This window comes from Meleagris gallopavo, chromosome 3 (genome assembly GCF_000146605.3).
Source record: "Meleagris gallopavo isolate NT-WF06-2002-E0010 breed Aviagen turkey brand Nicholas breeding stock chromosome 3, Turkey_5.1, whole genome shotgun sequence".
Taxonomy (NCBI): Eukaryota; Metazoa; Chordata; class Aves; order Galliformes; family Phasianidae; genus Meleagris; species Meleagris gallopavo.
The window spans coordinates 82,477,466-82,494,892 of record NC_015013.2 but is presented as its reverse complement, the minus strand read 5'-3'; the positions used below and the strand labels follow the sequence as shown (position 1 = coordinate 82,494,892).

The window sequence follows — 17,427 nt, the reverse complement described above, 5'->3', positions numbered from 1 at the left end:
CCCTTAAGCATGTGCTACAGCACTTTCTTCCTAAGAGAAGGTGTCAGAGAACTTTAGAAGGTCAGTCATTGTGGTTCAGGAAATGAGCATTGGTTATCTTCTAAGTCAAGGTCTTCCCATCTAGCACAGGGTCAGCAAACTCAAAAGGCCACAGAGAAAACAGATGCCCTTTTATACTTGTGCTACTCTGCTCGCCTTTTGGTGATCAGCCTGCACTCTTGCATTCAGTAGAAGTATTTATGGCACCTGCTAATTACTTCTAGTCAGTCTTCTGAGGACTTTTTTGCGGGAAGAATTCAAACGAGAACATTTTAAACACTTCTATCCCAGAGATACCATTTGCTGAGGTAAATTCTGGTTGTGTCACAGGTTTCAGAATTCCAGGCCCCACTTTAAGACAGTTGTAGAGGGCTTAGGACTTCTGAAAGTCATTCCTTACGTTCTAGGACCTTGATCATTTTCAAGGTTGTACCTCAACTCTTCTAGCTGAAGCTGTGAAGAAGTTCCCACTTCTCTTTAGATGCTTCTTCAGATGTCCATAGGCAACCACTTGCATCCCAAAATGCCTGAGGAATAAGTGGGATCACTTCCTATAGGCACATCTTTGCAGCATTTAAGCCACACATGGCTACAGATGTCATACAAAGGTCTTCTTCACTCTTTGATCAATTATTACACTAAGTCTATAAGGAAAGATAATTTTTCATATTCATATCAAGCAATGACAAAGGCTCAAAATGAAAAATACAGAAAAAGATGTTTGCTTGCTGCAAAGGCCCAGTAGCTCCAGACAATCTGACATCTGAAGGAGCTAAAATAAACAAGTATTACTGCACCTCATGTTTGAGCCATGAGTACACCTATGCTTTTGCTTTGCTTAAAGTGAACTCTTAGAAGCTGTCTTTTAATGGCAGACATCTAACTTTTCTTGCTAGGCGTCTCTTTGCAAAATCAAGATTTTTCCTTTTTGTGGTTTCACTGAACAAAAAATAACCATCCAGCTAAAGCTCCAACCATCCGACTAAAGAGTTTTCAATTGCTACAGAGGACTTTGCAACTCACCTTTGTGGTCTGGCAGTGTGACGTGAAAGTAACTTTCGCAAAAGGATCAGAAAGTCCGGTGCTGTCAGCTGCGATGAGCCCCCTTGCCTGATACATGTGGGCTCTCAGCTGGAAGAGGTGCACAGCTGCATCATTGCAAAGAAAACAGCAACATCAGCATCATGGAAATGAGGCAGCACATAGGAAAGAGGGGAAGATTCACCACTTGCCATGCAACTATTTCACCCAGCACCCTCAAAAATGCTGTCCATGTAGAAGAGGGTGGGAAAAGGCATATCTTTCTGAAATGGATCCTTGTCTACAATTCCCTGAAAGGAGGTTGTAGCGAGGTGGGGATCTGTTCTTTCTCCCACATAACAGTGGTTGGATGAGAGGTAATGGTTCAAGTTGTCCCAGGGAAGGTTCAGGCTGGATATTTGGAAAAATTTATTCTCAGAAAAAGTAGTGAGACATTGGAATAGGCTTCCCAGGAAGGTGGTGGAGTCACCATCCCTGGAGGTGTTCGGGAAATGTGTAGATGTGGCACTGAGGGACATGGTTCAGTAGGCATGGTAGGGATGGACTAGATGATCTTAAAGATCTTTTTCAACTTTTATGATTCTGTGATTCTATTAACTAAGGGATGCTTCCTCATTGCAAGGAGACAGACTGATAGTACAGGGAATAGAAAGTGTAAGGAAATAGGTCCTTTCTTTCCCTGACACTTGCAAATTGGAAGTGGTAGAACCAAGGAGGCAGCAATGAAACAAGTTTTTTTTAACCAAAAGTTGTTGAGCTGTGATTAACTCAAAGCAGTTGCTTTAAACAGTCATCTTCCAGCCCTCTGAATTAGAGCTTTTGGGGACCACCTGCTTCTTTACAAGACTTCTTTCATTACTATTAGGGAGAATAAAAAGTGTCTCACTTTTATACCGCAGGCAGGCAGGGGAGGGCACCATGCTGTGCCCTGAGCTGGCACTGGATGGTATTTCAGTCTCATACCCTACAGGTAAATTATCCATGATGTGGTGGGTGTAGCTGACAGGTCCAAGCCACAGATAGATGTCCACCTTTGCCTGCACTGTCCAGCCCAATGGGCGCTTGCCAGGTAGCTTAAAAATAAAAATTAAAATTAAAAATTAAAAAATGGCATTTCTTCACTGTGAATGGTCCTAAGACCCATTTAGCAGAAGTAATTTCTGTTATTCTTAGAGAATAAAGAAGTAGTTGGTTGAAACTTTGTAAAAGACATACCAGTTACTATCGCGTTTGTGCAGAATAGCTGTAAGCACACTAGTGCTAGCTGATAACCTACTTTTCCCAAATTTCAGCCCACTTCACATTACATGTAGTTTTGCTGGCCTCCAGTAGATACTTCCATGTCCTCCTAAAAATATTATCTCAGTGGGCAGATCAGAAAGCATATTCCAGCATAAAACATTACTAGTCTTGACAAGAAATGAGCATTTCCTTACCTTACTCACTACATCTAGCTCTGCTCAGTGTTTATTATTATCTGTTCCTAAGGTTGTTTTTGATATTGTAGGAGCTGCAGGATGAATTATAGCACTTCATTTTTTGTTTGCTTGTATATGTAGGCAAATAGTATTGTGTTTAACAAATTCCTGTGACAACTATCAAGAGCTTAGATATTTCTATCCAGCTGCTCTTTAGCTATGCTTTATAGGTGTGATCCCAGCTGCTCCAGGTGGAGAAAAAAAAAAAGAAAACACACACACGCAAAATTTTTACTGCATTCCTATTGCCTTGTGTGTTCAGATTTCTCCTTCTGGCCATACTAACAATTACACTGCATAATATTCCACTGTTGGACATTATTAGGCACATAGCTTTTGTAGATGTATAATATCCACTCAGATTTCCTTTCAAGATGAGTAATTCCAGAATAATTATATATATTCATATATATATATTGCACAAAGTCATATTCCAAATAGCAACTGCTCTTTTAGCTCAGAATACCTAGTTCCTTTGCTACTAAGTTGTATGCCTGCTGAGCTCTCACCACTCTCTTCCTAACTTCCATGTGCTGCATTCTGATGTCTTTGCCAGCCAAGAGGTGTCTATTTATGCATATAGCTACAGATAAACAGTGCTATAAAGTTGGTCTGACAAGTAGTAAGAGTGAATTACTCTGACACCAAAAGCTTGGAAATAATGCAGTGCTTAAAGAAGGACAAGCATAAACATACGTAAATATTAACGGACAACATATATAAGCATGTATACATTTTTAGTATATTACAAAGATAAACAAGTAAATACAATCCCTGGGTGAAACCTGAATACCAAAGTATCCTCAACCATTAGCTATAATCAAAGAATACCTCAGACTTACTTTCAGGAAATGGGTTTTAATCTTCCCACAGTCCTTGCCTCTCTGATCTTTTTCCGGGGAATAAAGTATGGATTTTGCAGGGATTCTTGCATATGCGACTCTCTTGTTGTTGCTGAGCATCCAGATGAACACATCAGGCACTGTATTCTGTGGCTGTTACACAACATGGAATAGTGAACTAAAATGGACTTCTTTCTGTGAGCCATCACCGTTATTTTTTGTCAAAATACTCTACCAAGTGCAGATCCTCCACCTCTCTTGTGTATACCCTGAATAAACGAGGCTGTCACTTCGTGCTTTGCAAGCTGTATTTTCACTCATAAGCAGACCTAAAAGTAGAGAGCTTTGCAGGGTGTTTAAGGAGCACCACTCTGCAGATCATTCCAGAGGAAACTAAAACTGCAGGAAGCCACTAACCCATAAACTGTTTAAGCTGAAAGTGCCTCCCATGGAAATGTCATCAACTTCATCTTACAAGACAAAAAAAGAGGCCCAAGGCCAAACACAAGCCCTGTTAGGGTAGTATGGTTAGGTTGCGGTTGAACTTGATGATCTTTAAAATCTAAAACCTGAGAAATTCCATGATTCTATGATTCTATGAGCTCTGGAATATCCATAGTCCTGTTTGGCTTACTAGCATTGAAAGCATGCAGAAAGAGAATGCTCGACTGGCTGGATTTGGTCTGACCAAATACAGCTGTCCTTCTGTTATTCTAAGACTTATTAGTATGTCTAAACATTATCTGCACAGTCAAGTATAATATAGAGTCCACTGAGTCCAAATCAGTATGCCATACAAGTGGAGACATGAACTTCGATCAGAAAGCAGGCTGTCTCCACCAGGAAAGGGCACAAATCGGATGGCCATTTTTTACAACCAAATCTGTGTACTAAATCTTCTCAATACCTTAACTCAATGTTTCCTACTCCAGCTTATTAACGGCTCCATGAATTGCAAAATGGAATTAAGGTCAATCATCTAAAGGAGGACTCTTTGGTCAGATGAATATTTATTATTAGCATTGGATTATGAAAATTAAATTTTAAATTTATCTCAGTTTCTGTATGGATTACCTCATCAACCAAGAATCGAATTTTATCTATGAAGATCTGAGTTGCACGTATCATTTCATCCAATGACATCTTTTTCTGTTGCTGAACAATTCCTTTGGCATCACTGGACATTGCTTCCTGCAATCAGGAATGACAACATGTATTTTTATTCATAAAGTATTTTGAACAGGACACAGAAGACAAAAACAGTGTTAGATGCAACTTAAAAAGAAAAGATAGACACAAAGATAGAGCTTATTTTATCTACGTACTTTGACAAAAGATGGCTCTAAGTATGTCTTCATAGGCAATAGATACAATCTTGAAAAACACATAGGTGATTCTTGTGCTCTGCTTAGCCTAATCCAAATGTTCACTTATGCTGATGTCCCTCTAGCACCCAAGAGAGGGTAAATGTAAAGGAAAATTTTAAATGTAGAAATGACCGAAACAACAAATGTAGAACAGACCAAAGAACACACAAGAACACACTGAAGCTGATGTCTGTTTGTAGATGTCCAGGTATAACAAATGCCAGGCTCTACTAGTGTTGAAGCTCAGCCACACCACAATAATTAAAAATCCAACAGCAATGTTGATGAGTATTATTCTACTGAACTCAGCCTCACCTCATTTTAAAGAGTAAAGAACAGTCAGTTCATTGCTCTGAATTATTTCAGGCTGTCTTACAACAAAGCACAGTGGGAACAAGCTTTATTAAATAAAATGTTCTAAGACTATATGTTCATGTTAATTATAAAGCATTCCTGTGTGGTTGAAATCAAATAGAAATTAATATTCATACAACCCATGAGCTTCCAGTTAACATCATTGCATCAGTGCTTGTAGTAGAAACACTCATACCAGCTCTTGCCTGAACAGCATGAGTCTTTTTTTGTCCAAAGTAGTGTAGTTCGACCCTTTGGGCTTCTTTTCAACAACACTCACGAAGGCCCTAGGACACAACAATAACAGTTGTTTTAAATGTGTGTTTCTTTGGTTTGAGTTGGGTTGTTTTGTTTTTTTTTACATGAGTTGCTAGTGTAGATTTTAATGAAATGCTGCTGCAGTACATGATTCAGAAGACAGAGACACTGAAATTCTGTCTAAAATAAATAGCAAGTGCCTACAGGATTCAAATAATAGAGTCTCCAGGCTCTTCACCAGACCTCACAGAATTAATAAGTTAAGGTTTATATCTATTTTGAGTCAAATCATACCGTCTGACACAGACCCCACCAGAGGGTTTATCCCAACATGTGAAATCCTCTGTTTTTATCTTAACTTTGCACATTTTTGCAGAAAATCTATCACACACTGTATTAAGTTTTGTTTATTCCCACATGTTTTATCATGTCCAGAAGGCCAAAATAATATGTATATGACTGGAGAAGTCTCCTGTAAATACTGAATATTTTCTTTGTAGCAATAAAATATTTTCTTTGTGTAAATAGAAACTACAGTTTGGGAAGCCCTTTGCCAAACAAATATATACATCTAGCAAGTTTATTGTACTATTTTTGCTATTATTATCATCATCAGTCTCCTTGTCTAGTCTTGAATTTGTGGCCAACATATTAGGCCAATTTTCAATATTCCTTTAGTAAACGTACTTACCTGCTCCGATTGATGAAGTCACTTAAGGTCATCCTCATTTTCTCCTCAGCTTCAATCTCTGAAATCTTGATCAAATCCTTTACCTGCAGTAATGATTCCTCCTAAGAAAAACGCATGAAAATGTTGTTATGAAAAATAGGGTTCTTTGTCATTCTGCTGTTCTTGTGACATCATTATTCACTGTACCGCTAGCAAGAATGAGGGAGGTGAGCTTGTAACATGACAAAACAGGACCTTTGATGTACAACAAGCTTGGTGCACAGCATGGCTTGCTTTGACCTTTCCCCAGCCTCTACAACATGCTTCTACTGCTGGAAGCTGATCTGTTTCCACTCTTTGATGAAGATTGGTTGGTGGGAAACTATCCACTATTTAGGAGGAAAATCTATAGTTCTCCTTTGCTATGTTTGCAGCCTTGCTGCTTAAATTTAGCAAGATACTGGAGTTAACTTCTCAAACTTTAGTGGGCACAGAAGGTCTACCCTGACATCTACTGCCACTGAGAATTGCAGTCAGTCCTCACTGGCTAAGATAAATGGCTGAATGGCAAGAAACACAGCTGGGGTAAATTGCGGAGGCCTGTTCTGGGGGAAGTAACATCTCACTGTCATGCTCTGCTGAACACCTAAGCCTGCGAATTTGGTTGCCACTTACCAGGTGATCTGCCATATTTTCAAGAGTGTTAGAAGAGTACAGACGAAAGGTCTGGTCACCCCAGTAACTCCTGACACAGATGCAGGGCTTCCTCTCATCATACGGCAAGTACTGATAGTTCCTGTAGAAGTAAAGTACAGGGCAGAACATAAAGGTGAGAAAGGAGTTCAGGGCGAGGCGTTGGAATGAAAAGCTATGTGGTTTCCTCTCATGAGCTATGCAGTAAATACATAGGAAGAACAAACAGAAGTACCACTTACTCACAAGATCACATGCTACTTATGAGATCCCTGAAAAGAAAAACTTGAAGTTAATGGCTCTAATTTCAGTACTTTCCAGAGTGAGAGAAAAGTCAGGCAAAGAGGCATGCAGAAGTCTGAAAAACTTGGGTAATGGTGGAAAACCGCAGCTTCATTGCTACATTTGTGGGTGAAACGTATAGCAAAACCAAGGGCAAAAATAAAAACTGTGCACCGCTTGGCAGGAAAGGCATGGCAGGGGCTCAATGCCATTTTCATTTCATGGGACATTCTTCAGAATGAATAGCTATTGAATATTGACATATCTTGGCAAATTCTTAGTAAAGGCGATACCTAGCTCATAACAACTCAGTGACAGAGCTCTCTTCCCACTTTCAATCTTAGGGCCAAGTTGTGGTGTTGGCTTTTTTTGTAGAGCTACATTCTTTTGGTGCTTACTTAAAAGAGTATCTTGTACTAAAAGATGAGCAAGTTACCAGCACAAATAGGGTCTCTGCAAACTAATACATGCCCTGCACAGAGCCTGGTGTTTTGATTAGAGTTGTGGTAGCCACAGTGCCAAAGCTACGTACCTGATGAGCACATTGTCCTCACTTTATATAATGTTACAGTGCTATGAAACGTCACGTTTAGCCATACTGGACATAACACCAGAGGCCTCACCACTTTAGCAATTAACAATAGGACAGCAAAGAGCTTCTTAATGGAAATAAAACTCTGTAAAATGATTTATGTTCTTTTTGGACTGGCTTCAATTCAGTGCCACCAATACATGCTCTGCATTAGAAAAAGCTGTAACAAAGAGTTATTTTCTGGTGTGTACTCATCTTGTGACCCTGAAGAATTTCTCCACCGAATTTAATTCTCCAGATAATAAAGAATAAAAGCTCCAGAGCCCTATGCTCTTCACAGTGTTCAACAACTGGCAGAAAATAAATAGTTGCATTTTCCATTTCCTCTCCTTTGGGAGAGGCTGTCATACCCAAGAAAGGAGATTGTACTTGGTAGGAAGAAAAGACTTGACTTCTTCCATCCGTCTGGGCACAACCAAATTTTTAGAAAATTCTGACCACCTGTGCTTGAAATCCAGAGCCCCAGACTCTCAGTTGCTCAAACTTGGGCATGCTCCTGTGGGCCCAGAATCGTCTAGGTCTCCCACATTTACTTCTGTGGATGCCTCAGATACCCTGGGCCATTTCAGAAAGAACTGTGCCCATGAGTTTAAGCATTAAACCAAACCACAAAAACCAAATCACCTGTCACTTCTGATAACCCTATCCATAAACTCTAAATTCTACATAACCCCAGCAGTTTTATCTATGAGCTTTTTGCTCAAAAAATATGAAGATCACCTCTACAATTTTACTGTCCTATGGGATATTGAATAGAAACAAAATTTTCAACTTACTTTCTCGTCAGTAACCTAAAGCATGTTGAGCATTACACATCAAAGTTGGTATGTAGTAGAGCTACGTAGGTCTCAAGCAGTAATGAATTTGGTGGTTTCATAAGAGGGAGGAACGATTCAACTATCTCTCAATGTCAGAACTTCTTGACCAGAAATTCTCAGAGCTCATGAGTCTTTTCATGGAATTTATTAAGAAAATTATATGTCCATGAAGTCACTCATATGGAAATTAGAGTTTCCTTGTCTATTATCTGTTCTATGAGAATTTAAGGGAACTGATTTTTTCAATGTACCCATCTCATACATTTTGTATGTGTATAAAATTCCTGGCAATTTTGTGATGTCTACATTAGAAGTCTTATTCATGCTTAGTGAGTAGTTTGTTCTCCAAAGCACACATTTGCTATTGTTTTTTCGCTGTTCATTTATGATTCTAAGACACAGAATTTATTTAAAATATTGGATATCCCATTAAATACTGATTAATGCTCAAAACATTCAATGATGAGACCAGTAATATTCCAGCAAAAGGTGACTGCCATAAAGTCAGTACTTACTATCTGTTTGGCTGGCCAAATTACTTTAGATAGCACAGAAGGGGAAAAAAGTGCAGCAGTGCAGTATTTTATACAAATTTGAGAAACAGAGAACTTTAATGAGAGAAACTTGGTTAATATTGCCTAAAGAAAATAGCATATTTGAAGAATTATTCATTCTTTTTCAACAATTCTTTAAATTCTTGTTAAGGGAAAACTAAAAGTCTTGAAGTCTCTCATGGAGGATAAATAACCTAGCATTTAGAAAAATCTGCAATCTTTTTAATAAGGAGAAGCAACTATCTTTATATAAAAAAATTGTTTTCACTTTGAATTTATTCATTAGCTACAGAAACAAAAATTCTGCTGTGATATTTTCCTATATTTTCTTATTTGTTTTGTTCCACATCTTATTTAATTTGTCTGAACTGCCAATCAAAAGAAAGGATTAAAGCACTTCTCAACTCTAGGGAAGCCCAGAAACCAAACAGATCCAGGTTCAAATTTCCCACTTGGTCCTTCTATCTGCAAACTTGTCAGTGCCTGGCCGTCTACAGATTGAGATACCACCTAGTCCTGGCATACACCAGTCTCATGGATTGTTTTACCTACCAAAGTAACAAAGAAAAGATTACTTTTTATTGGCATCCTTGAAATGAATTAAACATTTTCACTTCTGTTCATAAACAAGAAGAATTCTTCTGCATATATTTACCCATTGCTCTATCCTTCTTCTTCTTCTTCTTCTTCTTCTTTTTTTAGTTTTTAAGAGGACTATTCCATTCTTCTTTTGTTACTACCTGCTATTTAAATCTACATTTATCACTATTAGCTCTTAAAAGTATTTTGGGAAACTATTTCTGTCTTGATCACATGTCAATATTTTCGATGTGTTCTTCTACTCCTGGAGATGGCAACATGGTACATGCTTCTTGTGATCAGGATATCGATCCTAAACCAGAGACAGCATTGAAGGAGATGCACTCTTTCTTATAGCTTTCTGAAGTATAATTGGCATAACAGCTCTTTTAAAAATCAGAAGTTCAAGAACCCATGAAGCCAAGATCAGAAAATATTGAAAAATTGGATATAGACCATTCACTGCAGTGAAGCCTGGCAAATTTATAATCATGGAAGATACAATCAAAGATGCACAAAGATCCTCTTTGAGAGCCTTAATTCCACAGAATCATTTTAATGCTGTTAGAATTTATTAATTAGTCCCACAGGATTATAAAAGAGGAACAAAATTTGTGTATGATGAGGCGTTAAAACACAGATCCTCACCTGTTCCCACCTGTGATTAGTGGCCTCTCAGGGTGTGTGGTGGATGCCAGGGGTACTCCAAGCTTATGACACATTTCATCGTCCTTATCATGTAGTAGGCTTTCTTCCATTTCTTCATCACGTGCCTTCTTTTTCCCTCCAGCTCCTGCTGACACTCCATCAGTAACTTTACCAAAGTTACCTAGAGACACAGGATTACAGGTGAGGAGATGACTAGCAAGGAGATGATAAACCTGAATGAGGCTTAAAAAAGAGGAAGAATATTCATACTAATGAAACTTCTTTGTCCCTCCACTTTTATCATTATCTGCTCCTGACATACCAAAGCATAGAAAGGTCCTGACTGATTATATTCATCCCAATGTCTGTTCAGATTCCAGAACCATGTTTCCATTACCAACCCTACCCAATAGTCATCTAGAATACTGATATCCATCACTGAGAGATCCTCTGCCTGCTAACCCACAGGAACACCACAGGAGGACAACAATTTTCTTTTGGAATTCTTTTACTAAAGAAATTCAGAAGCAAAATCAATTCTGTCGCTAATATTTCTAGACCCCGGACCCTGAGTATATTTGTCTTAAATAGTAACTGTGTGTCTCTTTTGCAACATGTGGATGATAATTACAAAGCCTGATCCCAGAAGCGTTATAGCTCATTTTCAGCCAAGCAATTTTTGTTAAGTAGGGTTGCAAAGGGACCTTTAGTAAGAACAACACCTTGAGGCCACAGCCTCATGCTTGACACTCTGCCAGTAACACAACCATCTTCTCTGATACGATTTTTCCTTAAAGGGCAGTTATCAGCACTGGGAAAGATGTGTGTCCATGAAAGTGGTAATTACAACTTAAAGACAGGCAGAACAGATTCACTGAAGGAGAGGGATGTGCTGAGTTACCCCACACAGCATCCCCGTCTGGATTCTAGATTCAGCCCTTCATGTAACTAAAGACCATTTGCCAAATTTGGATCCAAATTTCAACTGCATACATTTCTGGCAGATGTTCATGTCCTGAGATGAGAGCCAGATTCATCTTTGGTAGTAATTCCAACAAGAATACAAAAATCAGTATCATTTCTCAACCAATTATACAAAATGAGTTTCTTGTTATTCCTAGCACTGCTTCCTGCTAAGTTTCAGCATGAATCAATATCACTCATTGATTGCTCTATTTGTGAGAGCAATCTCTCCCTGCACAATTATCCTTACCGCTGAGGACACCAAGGTACAGGGGCACAAAGATGGCAAGTGTCAGGGTTCTACTGTGCAGTAGGACTCTAAGTCTTGGATGAGCATGGTGCTACCCATGTGCTGCCCTGACAATCAGGGTTTAATTCCAACTTGTAAGCCTTGTTCTGAAGGTGATGCTTGAGACACAGCACTCTGTAGCACATTGTGTCCACATGCAGGTGAGAAATCCTCTCTTCTTTAGACAAAAGCTTAACACACTTACCAACAGAAACCTCAAAGGTTATTGGCTTGTCTCCAATCTTCCTATCAATCATTGTGGCTTCAAAAAATGTCCCAAAGAGGAGGAACTCTTCAAGTTTTTCTCCATAGATCTGTTGGAGAAGAAGGGGGCAAAAAAAAAGTGACATTTATTTTACTTTCTACTCTTCTTTTGCAGCACAGAGACTTCACAAGTATCCAGTAGCTGTGTTACTGTTGTAGATCTAACTGCCTGAGATTGTCAGTGATTAAATAGTGAGAAGTAATACCACTCTGCTCTTACTGGAAAAAGAGAAAAACATGAATGACTTTGGTTGTATCAACGGTGTCCAGTATTATCAGTTGGTCACATAAAAGTAATTTCTTCTCACTCCATATCCTTCACCCAGTAGTCTCTTACACAGTTCCTTTATTTCCACATATACTTAAACCACCATTCAATCTGTAAGTTTTTGTAGTTCAAGGGCACTTTTTGCTGCTTGCCCAGCTCTGTTCCCCAGGAGTGACTTAACCTATTGCTCTTGTGTTTGCAGTATCAATGTGTCGACCTGGTGGGTTATGAAGTTCTCTGCTGTTTGCCTTCCCTAGCATCACAGCACAAACACTGGTAACTGTGTTGTCAGCTTTTCACATAAAGTAGAAACGCAGGAACCAAACAATCATGACACAGAAGCAGGCATAAAAAATGTCACTTCTTGAGAAGTTTTGAGACTCAGTTTTGTTCTGTATAAACTCACTCAAGATCCATTCAAGGAAAGCCACTGATCTCCTCATACGAATATCAGTGCACTGATGCCCATCAGGCAAGATCAGAATGAGGATCTTTTTGAACAGAGTGAGGAAATGATTAAAAAATATGAATGTTAGTTTCCCTGCCTTTTGCAAAACAGAAACAGCTTTTGACATAGCCCACAGTCTCTTCTTTTTGAAAATAACCCTCTGCTATCCACAGCAAAGGGGCGTATGTTTCCAGCAAAAGAATTAGCAGCATTTCAAATCAAACACAACTTCACAAGCAGATTGCAGCTCCAGAGAAGCTTTAGCTTCTCTGCACCTTGATTGTTTTCAGTATGAACCCAGAGCAAAGTGTGCCTCCTAACGCTGAGGCTCGGAGACTGTGACACACATTTACCTCCCATTACAAAGAAAGCAAATAACACATGTTTAATGTCTTCTTGCTGTTGGAATCAGTCAGCAAAGTTCACCCATGGAGCCAGATAATTTGCCTCTGTTGTCTCAGAGGCTCTATGAGACATTTTCCAACTTATTTGTAATGGCTCCGTTTCCACTTTTCTTTTTCAGAGAGATGAAATACAATTACTTTTTCTATTATAGCATGAAATATTGCTGAAACAAAAGAATGTCTAGCAGCACTGCATTATGTTGCTACTTCTTACTCATTCCATACTGGAAATTGAGGCATGGTTGCCAGAAATAAATCCTTATTACTGCTATTAATATTTATTTGTGATACAACAGGGTTTGTTCCTCTACCTGGAGCATTTAGCTAGCAGCTAAAGCCACATTGTTTGAGCCTCTTACAGTAATTTCTTCTGTATGGAGGAAAATCTATATGAAAATAAATTTCTTCTCATGCCATTGCTACTACAGTCTTCAGAGAAGAACAGAGGGGCCACGGCAATTTAAGGCTAGATAGGTACATAAAGCAAGACTAGGGCCCAGACTTGCGTGTTGGCCTGCAGTTATCCATACAAACTTCTCTGCCAACACACTCCTTGACTTGTGTTATTTAGCAGCTTTTACCTCATATGTTTCTAAAAGGAATACATAGATACAGATAGTGCAGAAGGACTAATAATATAGAAGATAAGTTTTATGGAAACCGAGTCCTAAGCAGTACTTTCTCTGAGTTTCAGATACATATTAATGTTCCATTTGAATTGCTTTATTATCAGAAGATATCAAGATATGGGGGCAGCAAGAGGGCAGCATGTAAAAACAGTACTACACGATCTAAATGCAACTATAGAAATCAAAGCCATTCTCAGAAGTTTAGGGACACGTGTCAATCAATCTCTTACTATCATACCAACCTCTGAAGGCACATCAAATGGCTCAACTTCCACTTCAGTTGAGTTCATCTTATCTGAAGGAGAAGCTGACTTTCCATCCTCTCCTATTTTGTCAGTTTTGTCTTTTCCTTTGGCTGCTTTATCTTTATCTTTAGCTGGCAACTTGATATCCTTGATGATTCTTGAAAGTTTTGACTCACGAGCTCCTCCTGAAAGTATCTCCACAGCGATCTCAATGAAGAGACGCCCCCTGAAAGACGCCCCTTCTCCAAAACCTTCATTAAGTTCCTGATGATCGTCCATGAGGCTGTTATTCCTGGCTGAGCCATAGAGATTGATCCAGGCAGGCCCGAAGGTAGGCAAGAACCCTGGGGATAAAGCACATTTTATGGCATTTCCATTAGGCATTAGCACATACTCCTGGCAGTCTGTTCAATGAAGTTTGCCTCTCATGCTCCAAAAGCCAAGCCTGGGTCCATTTCTATGCAGGTATAGACCAATTCCTATAGATCACTGTTTTGCCGGGCAAATCTTAGGCACTCAGTAGCTGCTGTTAATATTCAACCAGGGACTCTGTCAATCTGAAGTTCTTTATCAGAAGCTATTCATGCTTCATGTGCTGGGAACACAGGACGTATCAAACTTCTTGGAAGAAAATACCTTGCTCCCAAAGGATGAGGACTGGGACATGGTAGCAGAAGCTTTCTCATCTTGCTGTTCACAGGCCCATGTCACTTCTCACCTGACATGATTTGTCATATGATTTTGGTTTAAAGAGTCAGATACAAGTTTGAATTGCCAAAGATAACTGACTGTGTTCCATACTGTGATAACACAATATAAATTAGGCTGGAGACATATGCTCAGTCATCAGTGAAAAGACTCAAGCCAGTGAGTTTCATATACATGAGGGTTTACAAATTTGTTTATGGTACCGCTTTGAGCTGTGGTAACACCCATCTGAGTGCTAACAAAACACGTTTCTCTTCCTGGATAGAAGCCTGCTCTGCCTATGGTGTGCACTTTATGCTTTCATTGGCAAAAAGATACTAGTACAAGCTGTTAACTTACATCAGTTATCCCTAATGGTCTGGAGAAAATTCTTGCCAGTCACAAAGAAGGTACCAATTAATTCAGCAGCCTTTTAACAAGTAAGGAAGTAGCACACTACCATACTCCAAAAACAATGCAATAGAACTTTGAATTAAACAAAGAAAAGGACTTTGAGAACCAACAAAAGACATAGATGTTTACTTGAACACTGGGAATCCCTAAAATGGGATTAATCAGTGCTCAGATCTCAAACAAGTGGATTTTCCCATAGGGGCGTAATCTGGAACAGCCATTTTTCCTTTACCTTTGTCACCATCTTGTTCATTGGATATTTTCTTCAAGTCAATGAAGTGGGTGGCTAAGGCCACATCGTTCATGCTGCCCTCATCCCAGACCTGGATTTTGACTCTTCGGCAAAGTGGAGGGAACATTTCCTTGAAAATAATCTGTTCGTGCCATACAGGATCTGCGCAGTTCTTTTGCACAGTTGTCCGACCCTGAAATGAAAGTCCAGCATATGTAACTCTGCAGGGATTAGACTCTTGAGAACAGCAATGAGTATTTTAATTGCACTCAGCAACATTTCACCAGTATCCTGTGTTGAAAGTACTGCTTTTTCTATTAGCTTTATTCTTTCCTCAGTATCTAATAAAAGACTTAAGAATTCTTAGCTGCACACAGCACACCTTAGAATAAAATCTAATTCATAGAATTATAGAATCTTTTGAGTTAGAAGAGACATTTAAAGGCAATCTAGTCCAATTCCCCTGCAGGAACACCTACAGCTAGAGCAGGTTGCTCAGAGCCTGGTCCATCCTGACCTTGAGTGTCTCCGAGGGTGGGGCATCCACCACCTGGCAGCTTGTTCCAGTGTTCACTACCCTTATTATAAAAAAAATTCTTCCTTACATACAGTCTAAATCTCCCCTCTTTTCATTTGAAACCATTTCCCCTCATCCTGTCACAGCTGATACTGCTAAAGAGTCTGTCCACTTCTTTCTTACAGCTCGCCTTTAGATACTGAAAATTTCCTATCAGGTCTGCCTGGAGTCTTCTCCTGGTTGAACAGCCCCAGCTCTCTGTTCTCAAAGGGAAGGTGTTCCATGCTTAGATCATTTTTGCCCTCCTGTGGACACGCTCCAACAGGTCTATGTCTCTCATGTGTTGAGGACTCCACATCTGGATGCAGTACTCCAGGTGAGACTTCACTAGTGCAGAACAGAGGGACAGGATCACCTCCCTTGACCTGCTGGTCATGTTTCTGTTGATGCAGTCCAGGATACACTTGGCTTTCTGTGCTACAAGGACACATTGCTGGCTCACGTCCAGCTTCCCATCCACTAGTACCCTCAAGTCCTTTTCAGCAGAGCTGTGGTCTATCCTTTCATTCCCCAGCTTGTACTGATAGTGGGAGTTGCCACAACCTGGGTGCAAGACTTTCACTTGAATTTGTTGAACCTTATGAGGTTCTCCTTGGTTCACTGCTCAAGCCTGTCTAGGCCTCTCTGGATGACATCCCATTCCTTGGGTGTGTTGACCACACCACACAGCTTGGTGTCATCAGCAAGCTTGCTGAGGGTGCACTAGATCCCACTGTCAGTGTTGTTGACGAAGATGTTAAATAACACTGGTGCCAGTACTACCCCCTGAGGGACACCACTCATCATCAATCTCCATCCAGACATTGAGCCATTGACCACTAGTCTCTGGGTATGATCTCTCAACCAGTTCTTCATCCATCGAACAGTCTACACATCAAATTCATATCTTTCCAATTTGGAGAGAATGACATTATGAGGGACCATGTCAAAGGCCTTACAGAAGTCCAGATAGAGGATGTCAGTGGCTCTTCCTTTGTCCACCAACATGGTTACGCCACCATAAAAAGCAGCAAGTTAGGAAGGACCTGCCCTTGTTCAAGTCGTGCTGATTATCCCATATCACCTCCCCCACTTCCATGTGCCTTAGCACAGCTTCCAGGAGTTATCCTCCTGGTATCTTGATCTTCCCTGGCACTGAGGTGAGGTGAGACAAACAGGTCAGTGGTTCCCTGGGTCATCTTTCCTACCTTTCTTGGTCTTTTTTCCAGTCACCAAGGACTTCACCTGACTGCCATGAGTTTTCAAATATCATCAAGATTGCCTTGGTGATTACATGAACCAATTCCCTCAGGACTCTGGGATGCATCTCATCAGTACCTATAGACTTTTGGATGTTCAGGTTCCCAGGCACTCGTAAACCTGATCTTCATACACAGTGGGAGAGGCATTGTGCCCCTGGTTCCCATCTTCTGTACCATCTGCTCGAGGGCAGTGTGTAGAGTAGTTGCTAGTGAAAACTGAGGCAAAAAAAATTGTTGAATACCTCCGTTTCTTCCAGGTATGCCCTTCTGGACTTTCCTTTTCTTAATTCTTCCTTCCCTTAATTCTTAATTCTTTCTCTTCTCTTCCCTTCCCTTTCTAATTCTTTGGGACCCTTATGCACAAGACATATCTGTAAAGCCAGACGTTTATGTTTATGCTATAAAATGCACATCTTAAAATGGCTTTTGAAATACCTTGGTGGTAGTAATGCCATGCATTTTGTCTCATAAAAACTTAAATTCATTACTGCTGCCAGGCAGTATGTACCAATGGAATTACCTTAATTGAGGTGATTTATCTAGTATAAAAT

General features: G+C 39.8%; 1 protein-coding gene across 1 annotated transcript in view; it reads right to left on the bottom strand.

The window, feature by feature from the left end:
* The window catches only part of FER1L6 (fer-1 like family member 6), a 71,836-nt gene that overhangs the window by 33,432 nt on the left and 20,977 nt on the right, over positions 1-17,427 (bottom strand). The window contains 11 exon segments of the mRNA XM_003205270.4: positions 1,063-1,187; positions 1,967-2,153; positions 3,401-3,553; positions 4,475-4,591; positions 5,318-5,408; positions 6,071-6,171; positions 6,725-6,845; positions 10,216-10,396; positions 11,673-11,781; positions 13,723-14,069; positions 15,059-15,251. Of these exon segments, the coding sequence (XP_003205318.2) occupies positions 1,063-1,187; positions 1,967-2,153; positions 3,401-3,553; positions 4,475-4,591; positions 5,318-5,408; positions 6,071-6,171; positions 6,725-6,845; positions 10,216-10,396; positions 11,673-11,781; positions 13,723-14,069; positions 15,059-15,251 (1,725 nt within the window).